This window comes from Leptodactylus fuscus, chromosome 10 (genome assembly GCF_031893055.1).
Source record: "Leptodactylus fuscus isolate aLepFus1 chromosome 10, aLepFus1.hap2, whole genome shotgun sequence".
NCBI lineage: Eukaryota > Metazoa > Chordata > Amphibia > Anura > Leptodactylidae > Leptodactylus > Leptodactylus fuscus.
The window spans coordinates 88,985,714-89,011,047 of NC_134274.1; the positions used below are offsets into that span (position 1 = coordinate 88,985,714).

General features: G+C 55.5%; 1 protein-coding gene across 1 annotated transcript in view; it reads left to right on the forward strand.

Moving 5' to 3' along the window:
- The window catches only part of ANTXRL (ANTXR like), a 108,360-nt gene extending 95,005 nt beyond the window's left edge, over positions 1–13,355 (forward strand). The window contains exons 14-20 of the mRNA XM_075288373.1: positions 4,648–4,686; positions 6,288–6,386; positions 6,472–6,639; positions 6,727–6,807; positions 7,170–8,780; positions 8,856–8,930; positions 9,006–13,355. Of these exons, the coding sequence (XP_075144474.1) occupies positions 4,648–4,686; positions 6,288–6,386; positions 6,472–6,639; positions 6,727–6,807; positions 7,170–7,379 (597 nt within the window). The 3' untranslated portion in view covers positions 7,380–8,780; positions 8,856–8,930; positions 9,006–13,355. The remainder of the gene's footprint in view (positions 1–4,647; positions 4,687–6,287; positions 6,387–6,471; positions 6,640–6,726; positions 6,808–7,169; positions 8,781–8,855; positions 8,931–9,005) is intronic.
- The last annotated feature ends 11,979 nt before the right edge of the window (positions 13,356–25,334 follow it).

Genomic DNA, 25,334 nt, shown 5'->3' on the forward strand with positions numbered 1-25,334 from the left:
CAATGAGGGGACATTATACAGCAGAGGCCACAATGAGGGGACATTATACAGCAGAGGCCTCAATGAGGGGACATTATAGAGCAGAGGCCACAATGAGGGGGCATTATACAGCAGAGGCCACAATGAGGGGGCATTATACAGCAGATGCCACAATGAGGGGACATTATACAGCAGAGGCCACAATGAGGGGGCATTATACAGCAGAGGCCACAATGAGGGGGCATTATACAGCAGAGGCCACAATGAGGGGGCATTATACAGCAGAGGCCACAATGAGGGGGCATTATACAGCAGAGGTCACAATGAGGGGGACATTATACAGCAGAGGCCACCATGAGGGGGCATTATACAGCAGAGGCCACAATGAGGGGACATTATACAGCAGAGGCCACAATGAGGGGGCATTATACAGCAGAGGCCACAATGAGGGGACATTATACAGCAGAGGCCACAATGAGGGGGCATTATACAGCAGAGGCCACAATGAGGGGGCATTATACAGCAGAGGCCACAATGAGGGGACATTATACAGCAGAGGCCACAATGAGGGGACATTATACAGCAGAGGCCACAATGAGGGGGCATTATACAGCAGAGGCTACAATGAGGGACATTATACAGCAGAGGCCACAATGGGGGACATTATACAGCAGAGGCCACCATGAGGGGGCATTATACAGCAGAGGCCACAATGAGGGGGCATTATACAGCAGAGGCCACAATGAGGGGGCATTATACAGCAGAGGTCACAATGAGGGGGACATTATACAGCAGAGGCCACAATGAGGGGACATTATACAGCAGAGGCCACAATGAGGGGGCATTATACAGCAGAGGCCACAATGAGGGGACATTATACAGCAGAGGCCACAATGAGGGGGCATTATACAGCAGAGGCCACAATGAGGGGGCATTATACAGCAGAGGTCACAATGAGGGGGACATTATACAGCAGAGGTCACAATGAGGGGGACATTATACAGCAGAGGCCACAATGAGGGGGCATTATACAGCAGAGGCCACAATGAGGGGGCATTATACAGCAGAGGCTACAATGAGGGGGCATTATACAGCAGAGGCCACAATGACGTGGCATTATACAGCAGAGGCCACAATGAGGGGGCATTATACAGCAGAGGCCACAATGAGGGGACATTATACAGCAGAGGCCACAATGAGGGGGCATTATACAGCAGAGGCCACAATGAGGGGACATTATACAGCAGAGGCCACAATGAGGGGGCATTATACAGCAGAGGCCACAATGAGGGGGCATTATACAGCAGAGGTCACAATGAGGGGGACATTATACAGCAGAGGCCACAATGAGGGGGCATTATACAGCAGAGGCCACAATGAGGGGGCATTATACAGCAGAGGCTACAATGAGGGACATTATACAGCAGAGGCCACAATGGGGGACATTATACAGCAGAGGCCACAATGAGGGGACATTATACAGCAGAGGCCACAATGGGGGACATTATACAGCAGAGGTCACAATGAGGGGGCATTATACAGCAGAGGCCACAATGGGGAACATTATACAGCAGAGGTCACAATGAGGGGCCATTATACAGCAGAGGCCACAATGAGGGGGCATTATACAGCAGAGGCCACAATGAGGGGACATTATACAGCAGAGGCCACAATGAGGGGACATTATACAGCAGAGGCCTCAATGAGGGGACATTATAGAGCAGAGGCCACAATGAGGGGGCATTATACAGCAGAGGCCACAATGAGGGGGCATTATACAGCAGATGCCACAATGAGGGGACATTATACAGCAGAGGCCACAATGAGGGGGCATTATACAGCAGAGGCCACAATGAGGGGGCATTATACAGCAGAGGCCACAATGAGGGGGCATTATACAGCAGAGGCCACAATGAGGGGGCATTATACAGCAGAGGTCACAATGAGGGGGACATTATACAGCAGAGGCCACCATGAGGGGGCATTATACAGCAGAGGCCACAATGAGGGGACATTATACAGCAGAGGCCACAATGGGGGGGCATTATACAGCAGAGGCCACAATGAGGGGACATTATACAGCAGAGGCCACAATGAGGGGGCATTATACAGCAGAGGCCACAATGAGGGGGCATTATACAGCAGAGGCCACAATGAGGGGACATTATACAGCAGAGGCCACAATGAGGGGACATTATACAGCAGAGGCCACAATGAGGGGGCATTATACAGCAGAGGCTACAATGAGGGACATTATACAGCAGAGGCCACAATGGGGGACATTATACAGCAGAGGCCACCATGAGGGGGCATTATACAGCAGAGGCCACAATGAGGGGGCATTATACAGCAGAGGCCACAATGAGGGGGCATTATACAGCAGAGGTCACAATGAGGGGGACATTATACAGCAGAGGCCACAATGAGGGGACATTATACAGCAGAGGCCACAATGAGGGGGCATTATACAGCAGAGGCCACAATGAGGGGACATTATACAGCAGAGGCCACAATGAGGGGGCATTATACAGCAGAGGCCACAATGAGGGGGCATTATACAGCAGAGGTCACAATGAGGGGGACATTATACAGCAGAGGCCACAATGAGGGGGCATTATACAGCAGAGGCCACAATGAGGGGGCATTATACAGCAGAGGCTACAATGAGGGGGCATTATACAGCAGAGGCCACAATGAGGGGGCATTATACAGCAGAGGCCACAATGAGGGGACATTATACAGCAGAGGCCTCAATGAGGGGACATTATAGAGCAGAGGCCACAATGAGGGGGCATTATACAGCAGAGGCCACAATGAGGGGGCATTATACAGCAGAGGCCACAATGAGGGGGCATTATACAGCAGAGGCCACAATGAGGGGGCATTATACAGCAGAGGTCACAATGAGGGGGACATTATACAGCAGAGGCCACAATGAGGGGACATTATACAGCAGAGGCCACAATGAGGGGGCCATTATACAGCAGAGGCCACAATGAGGGGGCGTTATACAGCAGAGGCCACAATGAGGGGACATTATACAGTAGAGGTCACAATGAGGGGGCATTATACATCAGAGGCCACAATGAGGGGGCCATTATACAGCAGAGGCCGCAATGAGGGGGCATTATACAGCAGAGGCCACAATGAGGGGGCATTATACAGCAGAGGCCACAATGAGGGGACATTATACAGCAGAGGCCACAATGAGGGGGCATTATACAGCAGAGGCCACAATGAGGGGGCATTATACAGCAGAGGCCACAATGAGGGGACATTATACAGCAGAGGCCACAATGAGGGGGCATTATACAGCAGAGGCCACAATGAGGGGGCCATTATACAGCAGAGGTCACAATGAGGGGGCATTATACAGCAGAGGTCACAATGAGGGGGCATTATACAGCAGAGGCCACAATGAGGGGACATTATACAGCAGAGGCCACAATGAGGGGGCCATTCTACAGTAGAGGCCACAATGAGGGGGCATTATACAGCAGAGGCCACAATGAGGGGGCATTATACAGCAGAGGCCACAATGAGGTGGCATTATACAGCAGATGCCACAATGAGGGGCCATTATACAGCAGATGCCACAATGAGGGGACATTATACAGCAGAGGCCACAATGAGGGGGCATTATACAGCAGAGGCCACAATGAGTGGGCCATTATACAGCAGAGGCCACAATGAGGGGGCATTATACAGCAGAGGTTACAATGAGGGGGACATTATACAGCAGAGGCCACAATGAGGGGACATTATACAGCAGAGGCCACAATGAGGGGACATTATACAGCAGAGGCCACAATGAGGGGGCATTATACAGCAGAGGCCACAATGAGGGGGCATTATACAGCAGAAGCCACAATGAGGAGACATTATACAGCAGAGGCCACAATGAGGGGGCATTATACAGCAGAGGCCACAATGAGGGGGCATTATACAGCAGAGGCCACAATGAGGGGGCATTATACAGCAGAGGCCACAATGAGGGGGCATTATACAGCAGAGGCCACAATGAGGGGGCATTATACAGCAGAGGCCACAATGAGGGGACATTATACAGCAGAGGCCATAATGAGGGGGCATTATACAGCAGAGGCCACAATGAGGGGACATTATACAGCAGAGGCCATAATGAGGGGGCATTATACAGCAGAGGTCACAATGAGGGGGACATTATACAGCAGAGGTCACAATGAGGGGGACATTATACAGCAGAGGCCACAATGAGGGGGCATTATACAGCAGAGGCCACAATGAGGGGGCGTTATACAGCAGAGGCCACAATGAGGGGGCATTATACAGCAGAGGCCACAATGAGGGGACATTATACAGCAGAGGCTACAATGAGGGACATTATACAGCAGAGGCCACAATGAGGGGACATTATACAGCAGAGGCCACAATGAGGGGGACATTATACAGCAGAGGCCACAATGAGGGGGCATTATACAGCAGAGGCCATAATGAGGGGGCATTATACAATGTTGGGATTACAATGGGGGGCATTATATCATGCTGGAGCCACTGAACAGGCGTTATACTGTATCACAACACAAGAAGACGTGGCTGGTGATGACTTTGGCCGCAGGGGGCGGGGTTGGAGGTGTGGCTTATGATACCCAAATATGCCAATTTTCCCCTCTCTGGTTTTCTTATCAGGTTATTAAGGAGCCGCCGCCGCCTCCTCCTCCAGCACCGGTGAGTAGTCATCCTTACATTCCCGCAACCCATGTGCCTAAGCACGCCCCAATATGGCCGCCGTCACGTAACCCAAATTGTCCAGGCCCAGGAGGCCACATAGTAAGACATTGAGACAATTTCACACTTGACCATTCCCCCAAAACCTCGGAAACACGAGATGCCCGTCCTGGAATGTAAGAGGTTAATCATTATGTAACCTGCCGGGTGAGTCCATCCAACAAGATCGCCATTCACAGCGCCATACATTATATACCCCCCCCCCACACACACTGTCAGGATACAGCTGGACTCTGCGGCTATATATACACAGGCTTCCTTTCATTCATCCCTATAGATGTCTCTAGACAATGCGCCGCTTGTTCCAGTGATATTTCCCTCTGCAGATCGTTCTTCTCGTCTTTTATGTGGACGGCAAGCAGCGTCTGCAATGTTCTGCTTATGATCGGACTGTGTAACTGCTCAGTATTGCTACAGCGCCCCTGCAGGAAGAATGAGGGATTACATGGCACTGATTAAACTCAATGGAGAGAAATGGATGAGGTTTGCCACGAATGTTCTAGCTGCGCCTGACCGCGCTCCTGTCTTGTCAGCTCCTCCCAGGTTTCTCTGGAGGCCTCATGGTTGGCCCTGTAGTCAGCTCCTCCCATGTGGTTGGCCCTTCTTTATAGTCCAACCACGTGGCTGCCCAGAAGAACCAAAGCAGAGACAAGAGGAGACAACATGGCGCCTTCATCATAGGGGATGTCTATCCTAAGAAATTCCCTTTCACTACATGGACATTACTGGGGCACCCAAGCGGTGGGCCGCACATACCGTACCCCCCGCCTGTAGTACAGTTTAGGTTGCCCCTTCGACTAGTGACCAGTGATCTGTGGGGGTCCCGGGGGTCCATAAATCATAGAGGCCCGGTACCCCCTTTAAGTGGATGGTTTCCCTCTTTATTATCACCACGTGGCGTTTTATTTTTGGCCAGCTCTTATGTGTCACGTGATCCACGGAGCCTTTCCCAATGAATCCTCTTCTGTCCCGAACACAAGGGGCATTGATCAGAGACTCCCAACTGCAGGACCCCAGCCAAAAGAATAAAGGGGGCCACCAGCCTGAGAGAAGCGGGAGCTGTGACCCACGTGCAGAACTCAGGGTGACGAATGGACGATATGGGCGTAGTAACTAAAACCGAGACCGTCTGGCGCAACATCCTTCGTACTTCACTACGTGGCTCGGCCTTGCTTGGGGATTCGGTTTCCCCTACTTGGGTTCATCGGTGCCCCAGGAATAGTCCCGCGGCAGCGACCAAACATCCTGGGACCTTCCAGCTCATGGGCCACCCAATGCGTGATAACGGGGTGTACAAACATATCCCAAAAACATTGGTTGGAATTACGCGCCAGTTTCCGACTTTCCACCTGTTTGCACCGAGCCGGGGATCGTTTCCCTCTGAATTCGGTATACATATCGATAACTGTATATCGTGCACCTCCTGCCTAGAGATCTTTGTGACTCGAGGGGCTTATTGGTTCCCGATTTACCCCGTTCATTGGACTCCGCCATGTCCAGAAACGCACACTGAGCCTCCATTTCGACTCTTGCTCACTCAGGAATCTGACGACGAGGATGGTTTGCCAAAGAAAAAGTGGCCGACGGTGGATGCGTCTTATTACGGAGGAAGAGGAGTCGGGGGTATTAAGAGGATGGAGGTAAAATGGAGGGTTTTTTTTTTAAGGCTACCAGCTTCATCATACAAGGTTTGGTGTACACGTCTTGGCCTTCATGTTATCATAGGTAAGGTGGGGTGATAAAGGGTCCACCGAAGAAGGAGCAAAGCTAGAAAAACCCAAGAACGCCGTCATAAAACTTCCAGAGCAAGAATTCGAACCCTGGGAGCCTAAACCAAAGAAAAACCCACGTCGTAATAACCCCCAGGAGAGGAAATGGTACAGTCCGATCAAGGTAAGGAACGTGGTAGCCGCCAGCAGGTCTCCGTCTCGTCTCCGATCTTGCCGGTGAATTGACTCCTCGCTTCATGTCTTATTCCAGGGTAAGCTCGATGCCATCTGGGCTCTGCTGAGGAGAGGATACGACCAAGTGTCACTGATGAGGCCGCAGGCCGGGGACAAGGTGAGATCATGTGACAACAAGTCGCCGGCCAGTACGGGTCACCGAGGCCACCTACAGCAGTGCAGCTCTACAAGAAGGTCTAAGCTAGTCATCTACAGATGTGAAGGCCTCGTGACCTTACATGGTGCAAAGTCTATGGCCAGTGGTCTGTATTCATGTTTGGGTCTGCAAAGTCGTGGGGTGTGGCCTGGGGCCTGTCATGTAATTTTTGGTGTTGGGGGTACAATCTGCATAATGTGCCTCGGGGACCCATTTCCCCCCATCCCGGGTATCTCTGCTATCTCGAGAGGTTTCTCATTGCCCTGCCCCAACGGTTTTGGTCACCTTGAGATTTATCTTTCTCTCTCTTCTTCTTTTTCTAGGGGCGCTGTATTAATTTCACGAGAGTTAAGGCTGATGGAAGCCAGGCCATCTATAAGCCCCCTGCCAGAAGTGCCCCACCAAGCCCTCCACCACCTCCGATGCAGCTTCCTAGCGAGCCACCACAGCGGCAGCCTCCACCAGGTCCTCCACCTTCACGACTGCCCCCCGGTCCGCCCCCTTCTCGTCCTCCTCCGCAGCCTATGAATTGAGCCCATGCCATTGGCTTCAGTACGCTGGACTGAACTTCACTTTGTTAGAGCAGCTGCACGACCGCAGTACAAGAACATTCCTGGCCGGTGGTAGATCCCGAAATCCCATGTATGATATGACCGGACACATCACAATACTCCTTCCTATTCTCCCCAATATAGTGCATTGCATTTGTTCTATTTCCAGCTGGCAGATTTCTAGGGTCCGAGAGGTCCCCACCAAAACCCAGCGTTTCCCCAATCCCATGACGTGCAGCTGCTTCTAACGCTTTCGCGGTGCGGATGTCAGTCGGGCAGCCAAGGGGTTTCATGTACTCGGACTATTTATTCTGTCTGTTGTTATTATATGTTAGAAATGACAGATGGGGTTTGTTGCTGGCCAGCAAAGTGTGCCCCATTTGTGCTCAGGTGACGGCCTGACCTCAGTCATCTCCGCTACAATCTCCTATCATGTAAACTCTATTCAGATCAGGTTTCCATTTTCTGCTTTACTTTCATGTACTAAGTTCCATTAAAGGAATAGCACTGGATACCAGCTTGTACTGTCAGGCGTGCCACCCCAATCCTTGATCTCCATAGGTCCCCTTGGTCCAATTGATCATCCACCACCTACTGGACAAAGAAGCAGTTCCCACGAAGAAATAGGAGGACAGAGCTTGCAAAAGGTTAGTGTAGAAGACTCAGACATGGCCAAGGTTGAGATGGTGGATGGCTCATTGAGTTGAGGTAGATGATGGCTCATCTAGTTGAGTTTATACATAGTTCATCTAGTTGCGGTAGATGGTGACTCATCTGGTTGAGTTGATCAATGGTTCATCTAGTTGAGATAAATGATGGCTCATCTAGTTGAGATGATAGAAGGCTCATATGGTTGAGATGATGGATGGTTCATTGAGTTGAGGTAGATGATGGCTCATCTAGTTGAGATGATGCATGGTGCATCTGGTTGAGGTAGATGATGGATCATCTGGTTGAGATGATGGTTGGTTCATCGAGTTGAGGTAAATGATGGATCATCTAGTTGAGATGATGGATTGTTCATCTAGTTGCGGTAGATGATGGCTCATCTGGTTGAGATGATGGATGGCTCATTGAGTTGAGGAAGATGATGGCTCATCTAGTTGAGATGATGGATAGTTCATTGAGTTGAGGTAGATGATGGCTCATCTGGTTGATATGGTGGATGGTTCATTGAATTGAGGAAGATGATGGCTCATCTAGTTGAGTTTATTCATAGTTCATCTAGTTGCTGTAGATGGTGACTCATCTGGTTGAGTTGATCAATGGTTCATCTAGTTGAGGTAAATGATGGATCATCTAGTTGAGATGATGGATAGTTCATTTAGTTGAGGAAGATGATGGCTCATCTAGTTGAGATGATGGATGGTTCATTGAGTTGAGGTAGATGATGGCTCATCTAGTTGAGATGATGGATGGTTCATTGAGTTGAGGTAGATGATGGCTCATCTAGTTGAGATGATGCATGGTTCATCTGGTTGAGGTAGATGATGGATCATCTGGTTGAGATGATGGTTGGTTCATCGAGTTGAGGTAAATGATGGATCATCTAGTTGAGATGATGGATTGTTCATCTAGTTGCGGTAGATGATGGCTCATCTGGTTGAGATGATGGATGGCTCATTGAGTTGAGGAAGATGATGGCTCATCTAGTTGAGATGATGGATGGTTCATTGAATTGAGGAAGATGATGGCTCATCTAGTTGAGTTTATTCATAGTTCATCTAGTTGCTGTAGATGGTGACTCATCTGGTTGAGTTGATCAATGGTTCATCTAGTTGAGGTAAATGATGGATCATCTAGTTGAGATGATGGATAGTTCATTTAGTTGAGGAAGATGATGGCTCATCTAGTTGAGATGATGGATGGTTCATTGAGTTGAGGTAGATGATGGCTCATCTGGTTGAGATGATGGATGGTTCATCTAGTTGAGATAGATGATGGCTCATCTGGTTGAGATGATGGATGGTTCATCTAGTTGAGGTAGATGATGGCTCATCTGGTTGAGATGATGGATGGTTTATTGAGTTGAGGTAGATGATGTCTCATCTGGTTGAGATGATGGATGGTTCATTGAGTTGAGGTAGATGATGTCTCATCTGGTTGAGATGATGGATGGTTCATTGAGTTGAGGTAGATGATGGATCATCTGGTTGAGATGATGGCTGGCTCCTCTAGAGGTTCTTCGTCTAGTGTTGGCCTACAGACTGGTGTTGGGTGGGCTGGCAGGGTAAAGGTGAAGGTCTTTCCATCTCTTTGTATAAATGTGTATAGATGTTAGCATGCCACACTGCTGGGCAGTTAAGGTAATTTATAAGATGTGCTGACAATCTTCATAACTCCCATTGCTGCAGTTACAAATTGTTTGTGGAATTCACAACTGTTTGAGGCCAAGTCATGTGTCATAATCTAACAAGGAGTGTCATGTATTTGAGTACATATGTATACTTCCACCATTTTAGGCCTTTACATTCCATAGTTACGTGGTATTATATTAGTATATGCCCAACAGGTTCCCAATATTTGGTCAAAGTCTCACTTTAAAGTTGGGTGTCTCGGGAGGTGGCAATCTGTTCCACCATCTTTATTGGGGTTATGGAGACAGTTTTCTGCAAGTTCTAAGTACAAAATGTTGGAAGGAATCACTGGGTGAAAGAGGAACTGATCAAAATGATGCATGGCGTAGGTGAAGGACACAATGTTCAGACTGAGCGTTCTTCCATCCCGGCAGATTAGATTAGACTGCTTGGTGCATAGTTGAAATTTTCTAGAGAACATAGTCAGAGAACAAACATACCATAGAAATGCCTTACATTGTTTAGGGTTCTTGGAATATGGATCAATGGAAACAGAGAGTCAGGAAAAGAGAGGATCCCACAGAAATTATGGTGCCCATGATGGTTCCTCTGTCATGGCAAGACCTGCACTGGGCCCCCTCTCTCCAAAAGCCTTTGGTCAGGGTACAAGAGCTGAGACATATTGGGTTACTGTGTTATACTTGGACTTTGCCCTCCCAAAAAAATCTTTGGCAAGACATTCGGAATTGTAATTTGGAGGTGACTGTAAAGGGAGATGATGAGAGAGATGACCCCACCAACTTTATGTACGTGGTTACACAAGGTGACATGAAGGTTCATTGAAAGTGTCTAGAGACGGTTTATGGAATCACATTACACAAAAACACTCAATACTTCCAATTTTTACGAAATGTCTTCTCTCTGGTGTAACAACGTTGGCCAAGGATGCCATCTTGTCCAGTGGAGGTTATTCAACGTTAGAGGTTTATATAGACAGTATATATACCATGCTGTGACGTAAATATTTTACGTTCGATTTTTTTCTGATATTTAGAAATTTGTGCTATACTAAGCTTCATCTTTCTCTCTCCGTATTGGTATTTCCGTCAGGAGCTCTCAGAGGATAAGCCTGGAGATCCCACACGGGTGAAAGCACACAAGTTCCAAAACTATTCCTTACATCAGTATTTCCATAGGTTGGGGTCATGTCAGACCCCATGGCAGTACCTCAGTTTTGGACATAGAAGTCATCTTTCCACCATGGCATGGTTTAGTCTATATAGTGGGGGGTGCCCATGAAGAAGAGTCAAATAGACCCCCATTATAATGCCAATGGTTCAGAAGGTCCTGGTGTTTGTTTCCTTCCAGGTCCCTTCCTTCTAGTTTCTCTCGAGAGGAAATTTTTCTCTCAGTAGCAAAAGTTATGGGACCAATCACGGCATGGACCCATCCCTCATGATGATGATCACTTCTATGATGTACACTCTTGGGCAGAGCTGTAAGGAAGGTTGGCCAGATAGAGTTGTGGGATCTACAAGGCTTGGAATATAGAAGATCATCTTTTCAGGTGCTGATGGAGAACTCCAATGACAGGTTCAATGACTGGTCCAATGACAGGTCCAATGACTGGTCCAATGACAGGTCCAATGACAGGTCCAATGACAGGTCCAATGACAGGTCCAGTCACTGGTCCAATGACAGGTCCAATGACAGGTCCAATGACGGGTCCAATGACGGGTCCAATGACAGGTCCAATGACAGGTTCAATGACTGGTCCAATGACAGGTCCAATGACTGGTCCAATGACAGGTCCAATGACAGGTCCAATGACTTTTCCACTGACAGGTCCAATGACAGGTCCAATGACTGGTCCAGTCACTGGTCCAATGATAGGTCCAATGACAGGTCCAATGATGGGTCCAATGACAGGTCCAATGACGGGTCCAATGACTGTTCCAATGACTGTTCCAATGACAGGTCCAATGACAGGTCCAATGACAGGTCCAATGACGGGTCCAATGACGGGTCCAATGACAGGTCCAATGACAGGTTCAATGACTGGTCCAATGACAGGTCCAATGACTGGTCCAATGACAGGTCCAATGACAGGTCCAATGACTTTTCCACTGACAGATCCAATGACAGGTCCAATGACTGGTCCAGTCACTGGTCCAATGACAGGTCCAACGACTGTTCCAATGACTGTTCCAATGACAGGTCCAATGACAGGTCCAATGACGGGTCCAATGACGGGTCCAATGACAGGTCCAATGACAGGTTCAATGACTGGTCCAATGACAGGTCCAATGACTGGTCCAATGACAGGTCCAATGACAGGTCCAATGACTTTTCCACTGACAGGTCCAATGACAGGTCCAATGTCTGGTCCAGTCACTGGTCCAATGATAGGTCCAATGACAGGTCCAATGATGGGTCCAATGACAGGTCCAGTCACTGGTCCAATGATAGGTCCAATGACAGGTCCAACGACTGTTCCAATGACTGTTCCAATGACAGGTCCAATGACAGGTCCAATGACAGGTCCAATGACGGGTCCAATGACTGGTCCAATGACAGGTCCAATGACAGGTCCAATGACAGGTCCAATGACGGGTCCAATGACTGTTCCAATGACTGGTCCAATGACTGATCCAATGACTGTTCCAATGACTGGTCCAATGACTGGTCCAATGACTGGTCCAATGACTGATCCAATGACTGTTCCAATGACTGGTCCAATGACTGGTCCAATGACAGGTCCAATCACTGGTCCAATCACTGCTCCAATGACAGGTCCAATGACAGGTCCAATGATGGGTCCAATGACTGGTCTTCTTAGGTCTTAGCATTGTCATGTTAGTGCTTTTTATATAAGATTTCTTATAGTAACAGACATTTAAGGCTTTCTTATCTAGAACATGTTCCTATCCAGTATTCTTTCTCAGAATATGACTTACATGAAAAGGGGGTCAGAAGGAAAATCAATATTGGTCAATGTTGGTCAATATTGGTCTTGCCCTGGATCGTGCTGCCAGATATGCATGGAAGGGTCCCAAAATGGTTTGTCTCGTCCTCCTTTGTGAAGGTGTCAATTAGAAACTCCTACACAATTGGTATGAGGACCTCCGACTAACCATCATATGGAGCACTGGTGGAGGAGCCGTGGGCCCATCTGTATCTCCTGTACCCCTACGTGCGGTGACAATGTAGAGCGGGACCTTGCACCGTTACAGATCGTGAGGCCCAACATGGCGATACTGGAATCAAAACTGGTCCGTAAGGAAAGTGACCATATATCAGTTATGGTGGGGACGAAGGGTCCCATAGCAATGATAAATATATGGTAGCTTTCTGGAGCTGCCTGACACCACTAGACAGCCCCACTAGGAGGTCCGGGTGTCACATCTCAGCTTCAGGACTAGGGCTCATTTTCTTACCCCCTGTTATATTCGGGTCCAGTCCGCAATGCCCCCTCCCCCTTCCAGGGACCCCATTGCAGCCCCCTGAGCAGTCTCTGTATTAATATGGAGAGTTCTAGAGTCAGCATGTCTGTGTTTATATCGTACTCGATGACACACATCCCGGTACACGTGTGTACACGCTATATAACGTCATGTTGTAATCCTTTCCTATCTCACAGTCAATAAAAGGTGTCAATAAAAACGGCCTGTCCATTCTTCTTCTGTTTGACTTCAGCGATATTTCCCGTCTTCTTTATCAAGTGCCGGTGTCTGAGCCTTGACGCACTGCAAGGTATTAATAAGCACATCTTGTACTCAAGTCCTATACCGTATATACATACACATAACATGTACCGTATATACATACACGCAACATATAGTACAGTATATATATACACACCAAATATACTGTATATACATACACACAACATGTACCCCCCAGTTCTAGGTATGGACCCCCCTGCACTCACCAGGTGTCTAGGTGCGGACCCCCCTGCACTCACAAGGGGTTTAGGTGCGGAGCCCCCTGCACTCACCAGGTGTCTAGGTGCGGACCCCCCTCCTCTGCACTCACCAGGGTTCTAGGTGCGGACCCCCCTGCACTCACCAGGTGTCTAGGTGTGGACCCCCCTGCACTCACCAGTGGTTTAGGTGCGGACCCCCCTCCTCTGCACTCACCAGGTGTCTAGGTGTGGACCCCCCTGCACTCACCAGGTGTCTAGGTGTGGACCCCCCTGCACTCACCAGGTGTCTAGGTGCGGACCCCCCTGCACTCACCAGGTGTCTAGGTGCGGACCCCCCTGCACTCACCAGGTGTCTAGGTGTGGACCCCCCTGCACTCACCAGGTGTCTAGGTGCGGACCCCCCTGCACTCACCAGGTGTCTAGGTGTGGACCCCCCTGCACTCACCAGGTGTCTAGGTGCGGACCCCCCTGCACTCACCAGGTGTCTAGGTGCGGAGCCCCCTGCACTCACCAGGTATTTAGGTGCGGACCCCCCTGCACTCACCAGGTGTCTAGGTGCGGCCCCCCTGCACTCACCAGGTGTCTAGGTGCGGACCCCCCTGCACTCACCAGGTGTCTAGGTGCGGACCCCCCTGCACTCACCAGGTGTCTAGGTGCGGACCCCCCTGCACTCACCAGGTGTCTAGGTGCGGACCCCCCTGCACTCACCAGGTATTTAGGTGCGGACCCCCCTGCACTCACCAGGTATTTAGGTGTGGACCCCCCTGCACTCACCAGGTATTTAGGTGCGGACCCCCCTGCACTCACCAGGTGTCTAGGTGTGGACCCCCCTGCACTCACCAGGTGTCTAGGTGCGGACCCCCCTGCACTCACCAGGTGTCTAGGTGCGGACCCCCCTGCACTCACCAGGTGTCTAGGTGCGGACCCCCCTGCACTCACCAGGTATTTAGGTGCGGACCCCCCTGCACTCACCAGGTGTCTAGGTGCGGACCCCCCTGCACTCACCAGGTGTCTAGGTGTGGACCCCCTGCACTCACCAGGTATTTAGGTGCGGACCCCCCTGCACTCACCAGGTATTTAGGTGCGGACCCCCCTGCACTCACCAGGTGTCTAGGTGCGGACCCCCCTGCACTCACCAGGTGTCTAGGTGCGGAGCCCCCTGCACTCACCAGGTGTCTAGGTGCGGACCCCCCTGCACTCACCAGGTGTCTAGGTGCGGACCCCCCTGCACTCACCAGGTGTATAGGTGTGGACCCCCCTGCACTCACCAGGTGTCTAGGTGTGGACCCCCCTGCACTCACCAGGTATTTAGGTGCGGAGCCCCCTGCACTCACCAGGTATTTAGGTGCGGACCCCCCTGCACTCACCAGGTATTTAGGTGCGGAGCCCCCTGCACTCACCAGGTATTTAGGTGTGGACCCCCCTGCACTCACCAGGTGTCTAGGTGCGGACCCCCCTGCACTCACCAGGTGTCTAGGTGCGGACCCCCCTGCACTCACCAGGTGTCTAGGTGCGGACCCCCCTGCACTCACCAGGTGTCTATGTGCGGACCCCCCTGCACTCACCAGGTGTCTAGGTGCGGACCCCCCTGCACTCACCAGGTGTCTAGGTGCGGACCCCCCTGCACTCACCAGGTGTCTAGGTGCGGACCCCCCTGCACTCACCAGGTATTTAGGTGCGGACCCCCCTGCACTCACCAGGTGTCTAGGTGCGGACCCCCCTGCACTCACCAGGTGTCTAGGTGCGGACCCCCCTGCACTCACCAGGTATTTAGGTGTGGACCCCCCTGCACTCACCAGGTATTTAGGTGCGGACCCCCCTGCACTCACCAGGTGTCTAGGTGCGGACCCCCCTGCACTCACCAGGTGTCTAGGTGCGGACCCCCCTGCACTCACCAGGTGTCTAGGTGCGGACCCCCTGCACTCACCAGGTATTTAGGTGCGGACCCCCCTGCACTCACCAGGTGTCTAGGTGCGGACCCCCCTGCACTCACCAGGTGTCTAGGTGCGGACCCCCCTGCACTCACCAGGTGTCTAGGTGCGGACCCCCCTGCACTCACCAGGTGTCTAGGTGCGGACCCCCCTGCACTCACCAGGTATTTAGGTGTGGACCCCCCTGCACTCACCAGGTATTTAGGTGCGGACCCCCCTGCACTCACCAGGTGTCTAGGTGCGGACCCCCCTGCACTCACCAGGTATTTAGGTGCGGACCCCCCTGCACTCACCAGGTATTTAGGTGCGGACCCCCCTGCACTCACCAGGTATTTAGGTGCGGACCCCCCTGCACTCACCAGGTGTCTAGGTGCGGACCCCCCTGCACTCACCAGGTGTCTAGGTGCGGACCCCCCTGCACTCACCAGGTATTTAGGTGCGGAGCCCCCTGCACTCACCAGGTATTTAGGTGCGGACCCCCCTGCACTCACCAGGTATTTAGGTGCGGAGCCCCCTGCACTCACCAGGTATTTAGGTGTGGACCCCCCTGCACTCACCAGGTGTCTAGGTGCGGACCCCCCTGCACTCACCAGGTGTCTAGGTGCGGACCCCCCTGCACTCACCAGGTGTCTAGGTGCGGACCCCCCTGCACTCACCAGGTGTCTAGGTGTGGACCCCCCTGCACTCACCAGGTGTCTATGTGCGGACCCCCCTGCACTCACCAGGTGTCTAGGTGCGGACCCCCCTGCACTCACCAGGTGTCTAGGTGCGGACCCCCCTGCACTCACCAGGTGTCTAGGTGCGGACCCCCCTGCACTCACCAGGTATTTAGGTGCGGACCCCCCTGCACTCACCAGGTGTCTAGGTGCGGACCCCCCTGCACTCACCAGGTATTTAGGTGTGGACCCCCCTGCACTCACCAGGTATTTAGGTGCGGACCCCCCTGCACTCAAAAGGTGTCTAGGTGCGGACCCCCCTGCACTCACCAGGTGTCTAGGTGCGGACCCCCCTGCACTCACCAGGTGTCTAGGTGCGGACCCCCTGCACTCACCAGGTATTTAGGTGCGGACCCCCCTGCACTCACCAGGTGTCTAGGTGCGGACCCCCCTGCACTCACCAGGTGTCTAGGTGCGGACCCCCCTGCACTCACCAGGTGTCTAGGTGCGGACCCCCCTGCACTCACCAGGTGTCTAGGTGCGGACCCCCCTGCACTCACCAGGTATTTAGGTGTGGACCCCCCTGCACTCACCAGGTATTTAGGTGCGGACCCCCCTGCACTCACCAGGTGTCTAGGTGCGGACCCCCCTGCACTCACCAGGTATTTAGGTGCGGACCCCCCTGCACTCACCAGGTATTTAGGTGCGGACCCCCCTGCACTCACCAGGTGTCTAGGTGCGGACCCCCCTGCACTCACCAGGTGTCTAGGTGCGGACCCCCCTGCACTCACCAGGTGTCTAGGTGTGGACCCCCCTGCACTCACCAGGTATTTAGGTGCGGACCCCCCTGCACTCACCAGGTGTCTAGGTGCGGACCCCCCTGCACTCACCAGGTATTTAGGTGCGGACCCCCCTGCACTCACCAGGTATTTAGGTGCGGACCCCCCTGCACTCACCAGGTATTTAGGTGCGGACCCCCCTGCACTCACCAGGTATTTAGGTGCGGACCCCCCTGCACTCACCAGGTGTCTAGGTGCGGACCCCCCTGCACTCACCAGGAGTCTAGGTGTGGACCCCCCTGCACTCACCAGGTGTCTAGGTGCGGACCCCCCTGCACTCACCAGGTGTCTAGGTGCGGACCCCCCTGCACTCACCAGGTATTTAGGTGCGGACCCCCCTGCACTCACCAGGTGTCTAGGTGCGGACCCCCCTGCACTCACCAGGTGTCTAGGTGCGGAGCCCCCTGCACTCACCAGGTGTCTAGGTGCGGACCCCCCTGCACTCACCAGGTATTTAGGTGTGGACCCCCCTGCACCCACCAGGTGTCTAGGTGTGGACCCCCCTGCACTCACCAGGTGTCTAGGTGCGGACCCCCCTGCACTCACCAGGTATTTAGGTGCGGACCCCCCTGCACTCACCAGGTGTCTAGGTGCGGACCCCCCTGCACTCACCAGGTGTCTAGGTGCGGACCCCCCTGCACTCACCAGGTGTCTAGGTGCGGACCCCCCTGCACTCACCAGGTGTCTAGGTGCGGACCCCCCTGCACTCACCAGGTATTTAGGTGCGGAGCCCCCTGCACTCACCAGGTATTTAGGTGCGGACCCCCCTGCACTCACCAGGTATTTAGGTGCGGACCCCCCTGCACTCACCAGGTATTTAGGTGCGGAGCCCCTGCACTCACCAGGTATTTAGGTGCGGACCCCCCTGCACTCACCAGGTGTCTAGGTGCGGACCCCCCTGCACTCACCAGGTGTCTAGGTGTGGACCCCCCTGCACTCACCAGGTGTCTAGGTGCGGACCCCCCTGCACTCACCAGGTATTTAGGTGCGGACCCCCCTGCACTCACCAGGTGTCTAGGTGCGGACCCCCCTGCACTCACCAGGTGTCTAGGTGCGGACCCCCCTGCACTCACCAGGTGTCTAGGTGCGGACCCCCCTGCACTCACCAGGTGTCTAGGTGCGGACCCCCCTGCACTCACCAGGTATTTAGGTGCGGAGCCCCCTGCACTCACTAGGTATTTAGGTGCGGACCCCCCTGCACTCACCAGGTATTTAGGTGTGGACCCCCCTGCACTCACCAGGTATTTAGGTGCGGACCCCCCTGCACTCACCAGGTGTCTAGGTGCGGACCCCCCTGCACTCACCAGGTGTCTAGGTGCGGACCCCCCTGCACTCACCAGGTATTTAGGTGCGGACCCCCCTGCACTCACCAGGTATTTAGGTGTGGACCCCCCTGCACTCACCAGGTGTCTAGGTGCGGACCCCCCTGCACTCACCAGGTGTCTAGGTGCGGACCCCCCTGCACTCACCAGGTATTTAGGTGCGGAGCCCCCTGCACTCACCAGGTATTTAGGTGCGGACCCCCCTGCACTCACCAGGTATTTAGGTGCGGAGCCCCCTGCACTCACCAGGTATTTAGGTGCGGACCCCCCTGCACTCACCAGGTGTCTAGGTGCGGACCCCCCTGCACTCACCAGGTATTTAGGTGCGGAGCCCCCTGCACTCACCAGGTATTTAGGTGCGGACCCCCCTGCACTCACCAGGTGTCTAGGTGCGGACCCCCCTGCACTCACCAGATATTTAGGTGCGGACCCCCCTGCACTCAACAGGTGTCTAGGTGCGGACCCCCCTGCACTCACCAGGTATTTAGGTGCGGACCCCCCTGCACTCACCAGGTATTTAGGTGCGGACCCCCCTGCACTCACCAGGTGTCTAGGTGCGGACCCCCTGCACTCACCAGGTGTCTAGGTGCGGAGCCCCCTGCACTCACCAGGTGTCTAGGTGCGGACCCCCCTGCACTCACCAGGTGTCTAGGTGCGGACCCCCCTGCACTCACCAGGTGTCTAGGTGCGGACCCCCCTGCACTCACCAGGTGTCTAGGTGCGGAGCCCCCTGCACTCACCAGGTATTTAGGTGCGGAGCCCCCTGCACTCACCAGGTATTTAGGTGCGGACCCCCCTGCACTCACCAGGTATTTAGGTGCAGACCCCCCTGCACTCACCAGGTATTTAGGTGCGGACCCCCCTGCACTCACCAGGTATTTAGGTGCGGACCCCCCTGCACTCACCAGGTATTTAGGTGCGGACCCCCCTGCACTCACCAGGTGTCTAGGTGCGGAGCCCCCTGCACTCACCAGGTGTCTAGGTGCGGACTCCCCTGCACTCACCAGGTATTTAGGTGCGGACCCCCCTGCACTCACCAGGTATTTAGGTGCGGACCCCCTCCCTGCACTCACCAGGTGTCTAGGTGTGGACCCCCTGCACTCACCAGGTATTTAGGTGTGGACCCCCTGCACTCACCAGGTGTCTAGATGCGGAGCCCCCTGCACTCACCAGGTATTTAGGTGCGGACCCCCCTGCACTCACCAGGTGTCTAGGTGTGGACCCCCCTGCACTCACCAGGTGTCTAGGTGCGGAGCCCCCTGCACTCACCAGGTATTTAGGTGCGGACCCCCCTGCACTCACCAGGTGTCTAGGTGCGGACCCCCCTGCACTCACCAGGTGTCTAGGTGCGGACCCCCCTGCACTCACCAGGTATTTAGGTGCGGACCCCCCTGCACTCACCAGGTGTCTAGGTGCGGACCCCCCTGCACTCACCAGGGTTCTAGGTGCGGACCCCCTGCACTCACCAGGTGTCTAGGTGCGGACCCCCCTGCACTCACCAGGGTTCTAGGTGCGGACCCCCTGCACTCACCAGTGGTCTAGGTGCGGACCCCCTCCCTGCACTCACCAGGTGTCTAGGTGCGGAGCCCCCTGCACTCACCAGGTGTCTAGGTGCGGACCCCCCTGCACTCACCAGGTATTTAGGTGTGGACCCCCCTGCACTCACCAGGGTTCTAGGTGCGGACCCCCTGCACTCACCAGTGGTCTAGGTGCGGACCCCCTCCCTGCACTCACCAGGTGTCTAGGTGCGGACCCCTCTGCACTCACCAGGTGTCTAGGTGCGGACCCCCCTGCACTCACCAGGTGTCTAGGTGTGGACCCCCCTGCACTCACCAGGTATTTAGGTGCGGACCCCCCTGCACTCACCAGGTATTTAGGTGCGGACCCCCCTGCACTCACCAGGTATTTAGGTGCGGACCCCCCTGCACTCACCAGGTGTCTAGGTGCGGACCCCCCTGCACTCACCAGGTGTCTAGGTGCGGACCCCCCTGCACTCACCAGGTATTTAGGTGCGGACCCCCCTGCACTCACCAGGTATTTAGGTGCGGACCCCCCTGCACTCACCAGGTATTTAGGTGCGGACCCCCCTGCACTCACCAGGTATTTAGGTGCGGACCCCCCTGCACTCACCAGGTATTTAGGTGCGGACCCCCCTGCACTCACCAGGTGTCTAGGTGCGGACCCCCCTGCACTCACCAGGTATTTAGGTGCGGACCCCCCTGCACTCACCAGGAGTCTAGGTGTGGACCCCCCTGCACTCACCAGGTATTTAGGTGCGGACCCCCCTGCACTCACCAGGTATTTAGGTGCGGACCCCCCTGCACTCACCAGGAGTCTAGGTGTGGACCCCCCTGCACTCACCAGGTGTCTAGGTGCGGACCCCCCTGCACTCACCAGGTGTCTAGGTGCGGACCCCCCTGCACTCACCAGGTATTTAGGTGCGGACCCCCCTGCACTCACCAGGTGTCTAGGTGCGGACCCCCCTGCACTCACCAGGTGTCTAGGTGCGGAGCCCCCTGCACTCACCAGGTGTCTAGGTGCGGACCCCCCTGCACTCACCAGGTATTTAGGTGTGGACCCCCCTGCACTCACCAGGTGTCTAGGTGCGGACCCCCCTGCACTCACCAGGTATTTAGGTGCGGACCCCCCTGCACTCACCAGGTGTCTAGGTGCGGACCCCCCTGCACTCACCAGGTGTCTAGGTGCGGACCCCCCTGCACTCACCAGGTGTCTAGGTGCGGACCCCCCTGCACTCACCAGGTGTCTAGGTGCGGACCCCCCTGCACTCACCAGGTATTTAGGTGCGGACCCCCCTGCACTCACCAGGTGTCTAGGTGCGGACCCCCCTGCACTCACCAGGTGTCTAGGTGTGGACCCCCTGCACTCACCAGGGTTCTAGGTGCGGACCCCCTGCACTCACCAGTGGTCTAGGTGCGGACCCCCTCCCTGCACTCACCAGGTGTCTAGGTGCGGAGCCCCCTGCACTCACCAGGTGTCTAGGTGCGGACCCCCCTGCACTCACCAGGTATTTAGGTGTGGACCCCCCTGCACTCACCAGGTATTTAGGTGCGGACCCCCCTGCACTCACCAGTGGTCTAGGTGCGGACCCCCTCCCTGCACTCACCAGGTGTCTAGGTGCGGACCCCTCTGCACTCACCAGGTGTCTAGGTGCGGACCCCCCTGCACTCACCAGGTGTCTAGGTGTGGACCCCCCTGCACTCACCAGGTATTTAGGTGCGGACCCCCCTGCACTCACCAGGTGTCTAGGTGCGGACCCCCCTGCACTCACCAGGTATTTAGGTGCGGACCCCCCTGCACTCACCAGGTATTTAGGTGCGGACCCCCCTGCACTCACCAGGTATTTAGGTGCGGACCCCCCTGCACTCACCAGGTATTTAGGTGCGGACCCCCCTGCACTCACCAGGTATTTAGGTGCGGACCCCCCTGCACTCACCAGGTATTTAGGTGCGGACCCCCCTGCACTCACCAGGTGTCTAGGTGCGGACCCCCCTGCACTCACCAGGTGTCTAGGTGCGGAGCCCCCTGCACTCACCAGGTGTCTAGGTGCGGACCCCCCTGCACTCACCAGGTATTTAGGTGTGGACCCCCCTGCACTCACCAGGTGTCTAGGTGCGGACCCCCCTGCACTCACCAGGTATTTAGGTGCGGACCCCCCTGCACTCACCAGGTGTCTAGGTGCGGACCCCCCTGCACTCACCAGGTGTCTAGGTGCGGACCCCCCTGCACTCACCAGGTGTCTAGGTGCGGACCCCCCTGCACTCACCAGGAGTCTAGGTGCGGACCCCCCTGCACTCACCAGGTGTCTAGGTGCGGACCCCCCTGCACTCACCAGGTATTTAGGTGCGGACCCCCCTGCACTCACCAGGTATTTAGGTGCGGAGCCCCCTGCACTCACCAGGTATTTAGGTGCGGACCCCCCTGCACTCACCAGGTGTCTAGGTGCGGACCCCCCTGCACTCACCAGGTGTCTAGGTGTGGACCCCCCTGCACTCACCAGGTGTCTAGGTGCGGACCCCCCTGCACTCACCAGGTATTTAGGTGCGGACCCCCCTGCACTCACCAGGTGTCTAGGTGCGGACCCCCCTGCACTCACCAGGTGTCTAGGTGCGGACCCCCCTGCACTCACCAGGTGTCTAGGTGCGGACCCCCCTGCACTCACCAGGTGTCTAGGTGCGGACCCCCCTGCACTCACCTGGTATTTAGGTGCGGAGCCCCCTGCACTCACCAGGTATTTAGGTGCGGACCCCCCTGCACTCACCAGGTGTCTAGGTGTGGACCCCCCTGCACTCACCAGGTGTCTAGGTGCGGACCCCCCTGCACTCACCAGGTGTCTAGGTGTGGACCCCCCTGCACTCACCAGGTGTCTAGGTGCGGACCCCCCTGCACTCACCAGGTATTTAGGTGCGGACCCCCCTGCACTCACCAGGTGTCTAGGTGCGGACCCCCCTGCACTCACCAGGTTTCTAGGTGCGGACCCCCCTGCACTCACCAGGTGTCTAGGTGCGGACCCCCCTGCACTCACCAGGTGTCTAGGTGCGGACCCCCCTGCACTCACCAGGTATTTAGGTGCGGAGCCCCCTGCACTCACCAGGTATTTAGGTGCGGACCCCCCTGCACTCACCAGGTATTTAGGTGTGGACCCCCCTGCACTCACCAGGTATTTAGGTGCGGACCCCCCTGCACTCACCAGGTGTCTAGGTGCGGACCCCCCTGCACTCACCAGGTGTCTAGGTGCGGACCCCCCTGCACTCACCAGGTATTTAGGTGCGGACCCCCCTGCACTCACCAGGTATTTAGGTGTGGACCCCCCTGCACTCACCAGGTGTCTAGGTGCGGACCCCCCTGCACTCACCAGGTGTCTAGGTGCGGACCCCCCTGCACTCACCAGGTATTTAGGTGCGGAGCCCCCTGCACTCACCAGGTATTTAGGTGCGGACCCCCCTGCACTCACCAGGTATTTAGGTGCGGAGCCCCCTGCACTCACCAGGTATTTAGGTGCGGACCCCCCTGCACTCACCAGGTGTCTAGGTGTGGACCCCCCTGCACTCACCAGGTGTCTAGGTGCGGACCCCCCTGCACTCACCAGATATTTAGGTGCGGACCCCCCTGCACTCACCAGGTGTCTAGGTGCGGACCCCCCTGCACTCACCAGGTATTTAGGTGCGGACCCCCCTGCACTCACCAGGTATTTAGGTGCGGACCCCCCTGCACTCACCAGGTGTCTAGGTGCGGAGCCCCCTGCACTCACCAGGTATTTAGGTGCGGAGCCCCCTGCACTCACCAGGTATTTAGGTGCGGACCCCCCTGCACTCACCAGGTATTTAGGTGCAGACCCCCCTGCACTCACCAGGTATTTAGGTGCGGACCCCCCTGCACTCACCAGGTATTTAGGTGCGGACCCCCCTGCACTCACCAGGTGTCTAGGTGCGGAGCCCCCTGCACTCACCAGGTGTCTAGGTGCGGACTCCCCTGCACTCACCAGGTGTCTAGGTGCGGACCCCCCTGCACTCACCAGGTGTCTAGGTGCGGACCCCCCTGCACTCACCAGGTGTCTAGGTGCGGACCCCCTCCCTGCACTCACCAGGTGTCTAGGTGTGGACCCCCTGCACTCACCAGGTATTTAGGTGTGGACCCCCTGCACTCACCAGGTGTCTAGGTGCGGAGCCCCCTGCACTCACCAGGTATTTAGGTGCGGACCCCCCTGCACTCACCAGGTGTCTAGGTGTGGACCCCCCTGCACTCACCAGGTGTCTAGGTGCGGAGCCCCCTGCACTCACCAGGTATTTAGGTGCGGACCCCCCTGCACTCACCAGGTGTCTAGGTGCGGACCCCCCTGCACTCACCAGGTGTCTAGGTGCGGACCCCCCTGCACTCACCAGGTGTCTAGGTGCGGACCCCCCTGCACTCACCAGGTGTCTAGGTGCGGACCCCCCTGCACTCACCAGGTGTCTAGGTGCGGACCCCCCTGCACTCACCAGGTGTCTAGGTGCGGACCCCCCTGCACTCACCAGGGTTCTAGGTGTGGACCCCCCTGCACTCACCTCACCAGGGTTCTAGGTGTGGACCCCCCTGCACTCACCAGGTGTCTAGGTGTGGACCCCCCTGCACTCACCAGGGTTCTAGGTGCGGACCCCCTGCACTCACCAGTGGTCTAGGTGCGGACCCCCTCCCTGCACTCACCAGGTGTCTAGGTGCGGAGCCCCCTGCACTCACCAGGTGTCTAGGTGCGGACCCCCCTGCACTCACCAGGTATTTAGGTGTGGACCCCCCTGCACTCACCAGGGTTCTAGGTGCGGACCCCCTGCACTCACCAGTGGTCTAGGTGCGGACCCCCTCCCTGCACTCACCAGGTGTCTAGGTGCGGACCCCTCTGCACTCACCAGGTGTCTAGGTGCGGACCCCCCTGCACTCACCAGGTGTCTAGGTGTGGACCCCCCTGCACTCACCAGGTATTTAGGTGCGGACCCCCCTGCACTCACCAGGTGTCTAGGTGCGGACCCCCCTGCACTCACCAGGTATTTAGGTGCGGACCCCCCTGCACTCACCAGGTATTTAGGTGCGGACCCCCCTGCACTCACCAGGTATTTAGGTGCGGACCCCCCTGCACTCACCAGGTATTTAGGTGCGGACCCCCCTGCACTCACCAGGTATTTAGGTGCGGACCCCCCTGCACTCACCAGGTGTCTAGGTGCGGACCCCCCTGCACTCACCAGGAGTCTAGGTGTGGACCCCCCTGCACTCACCAGGTGTCTAGGTGCGGACCCCCCTGCACTCACCAGGTGTCTAGGTGCGGACCCCCCTGCACTCACCAGGTATTTAGGTGCGGACCCCCCTGCACTCACCAGGTGTCTAGGTGCGGACCCCCCTGCACTCACCAGGTGTCTAGGTGCGGAGCCCCCTGCACTCACCAGGTATTTAGGTGCGGACCCCCCTGCACTCACCAGGT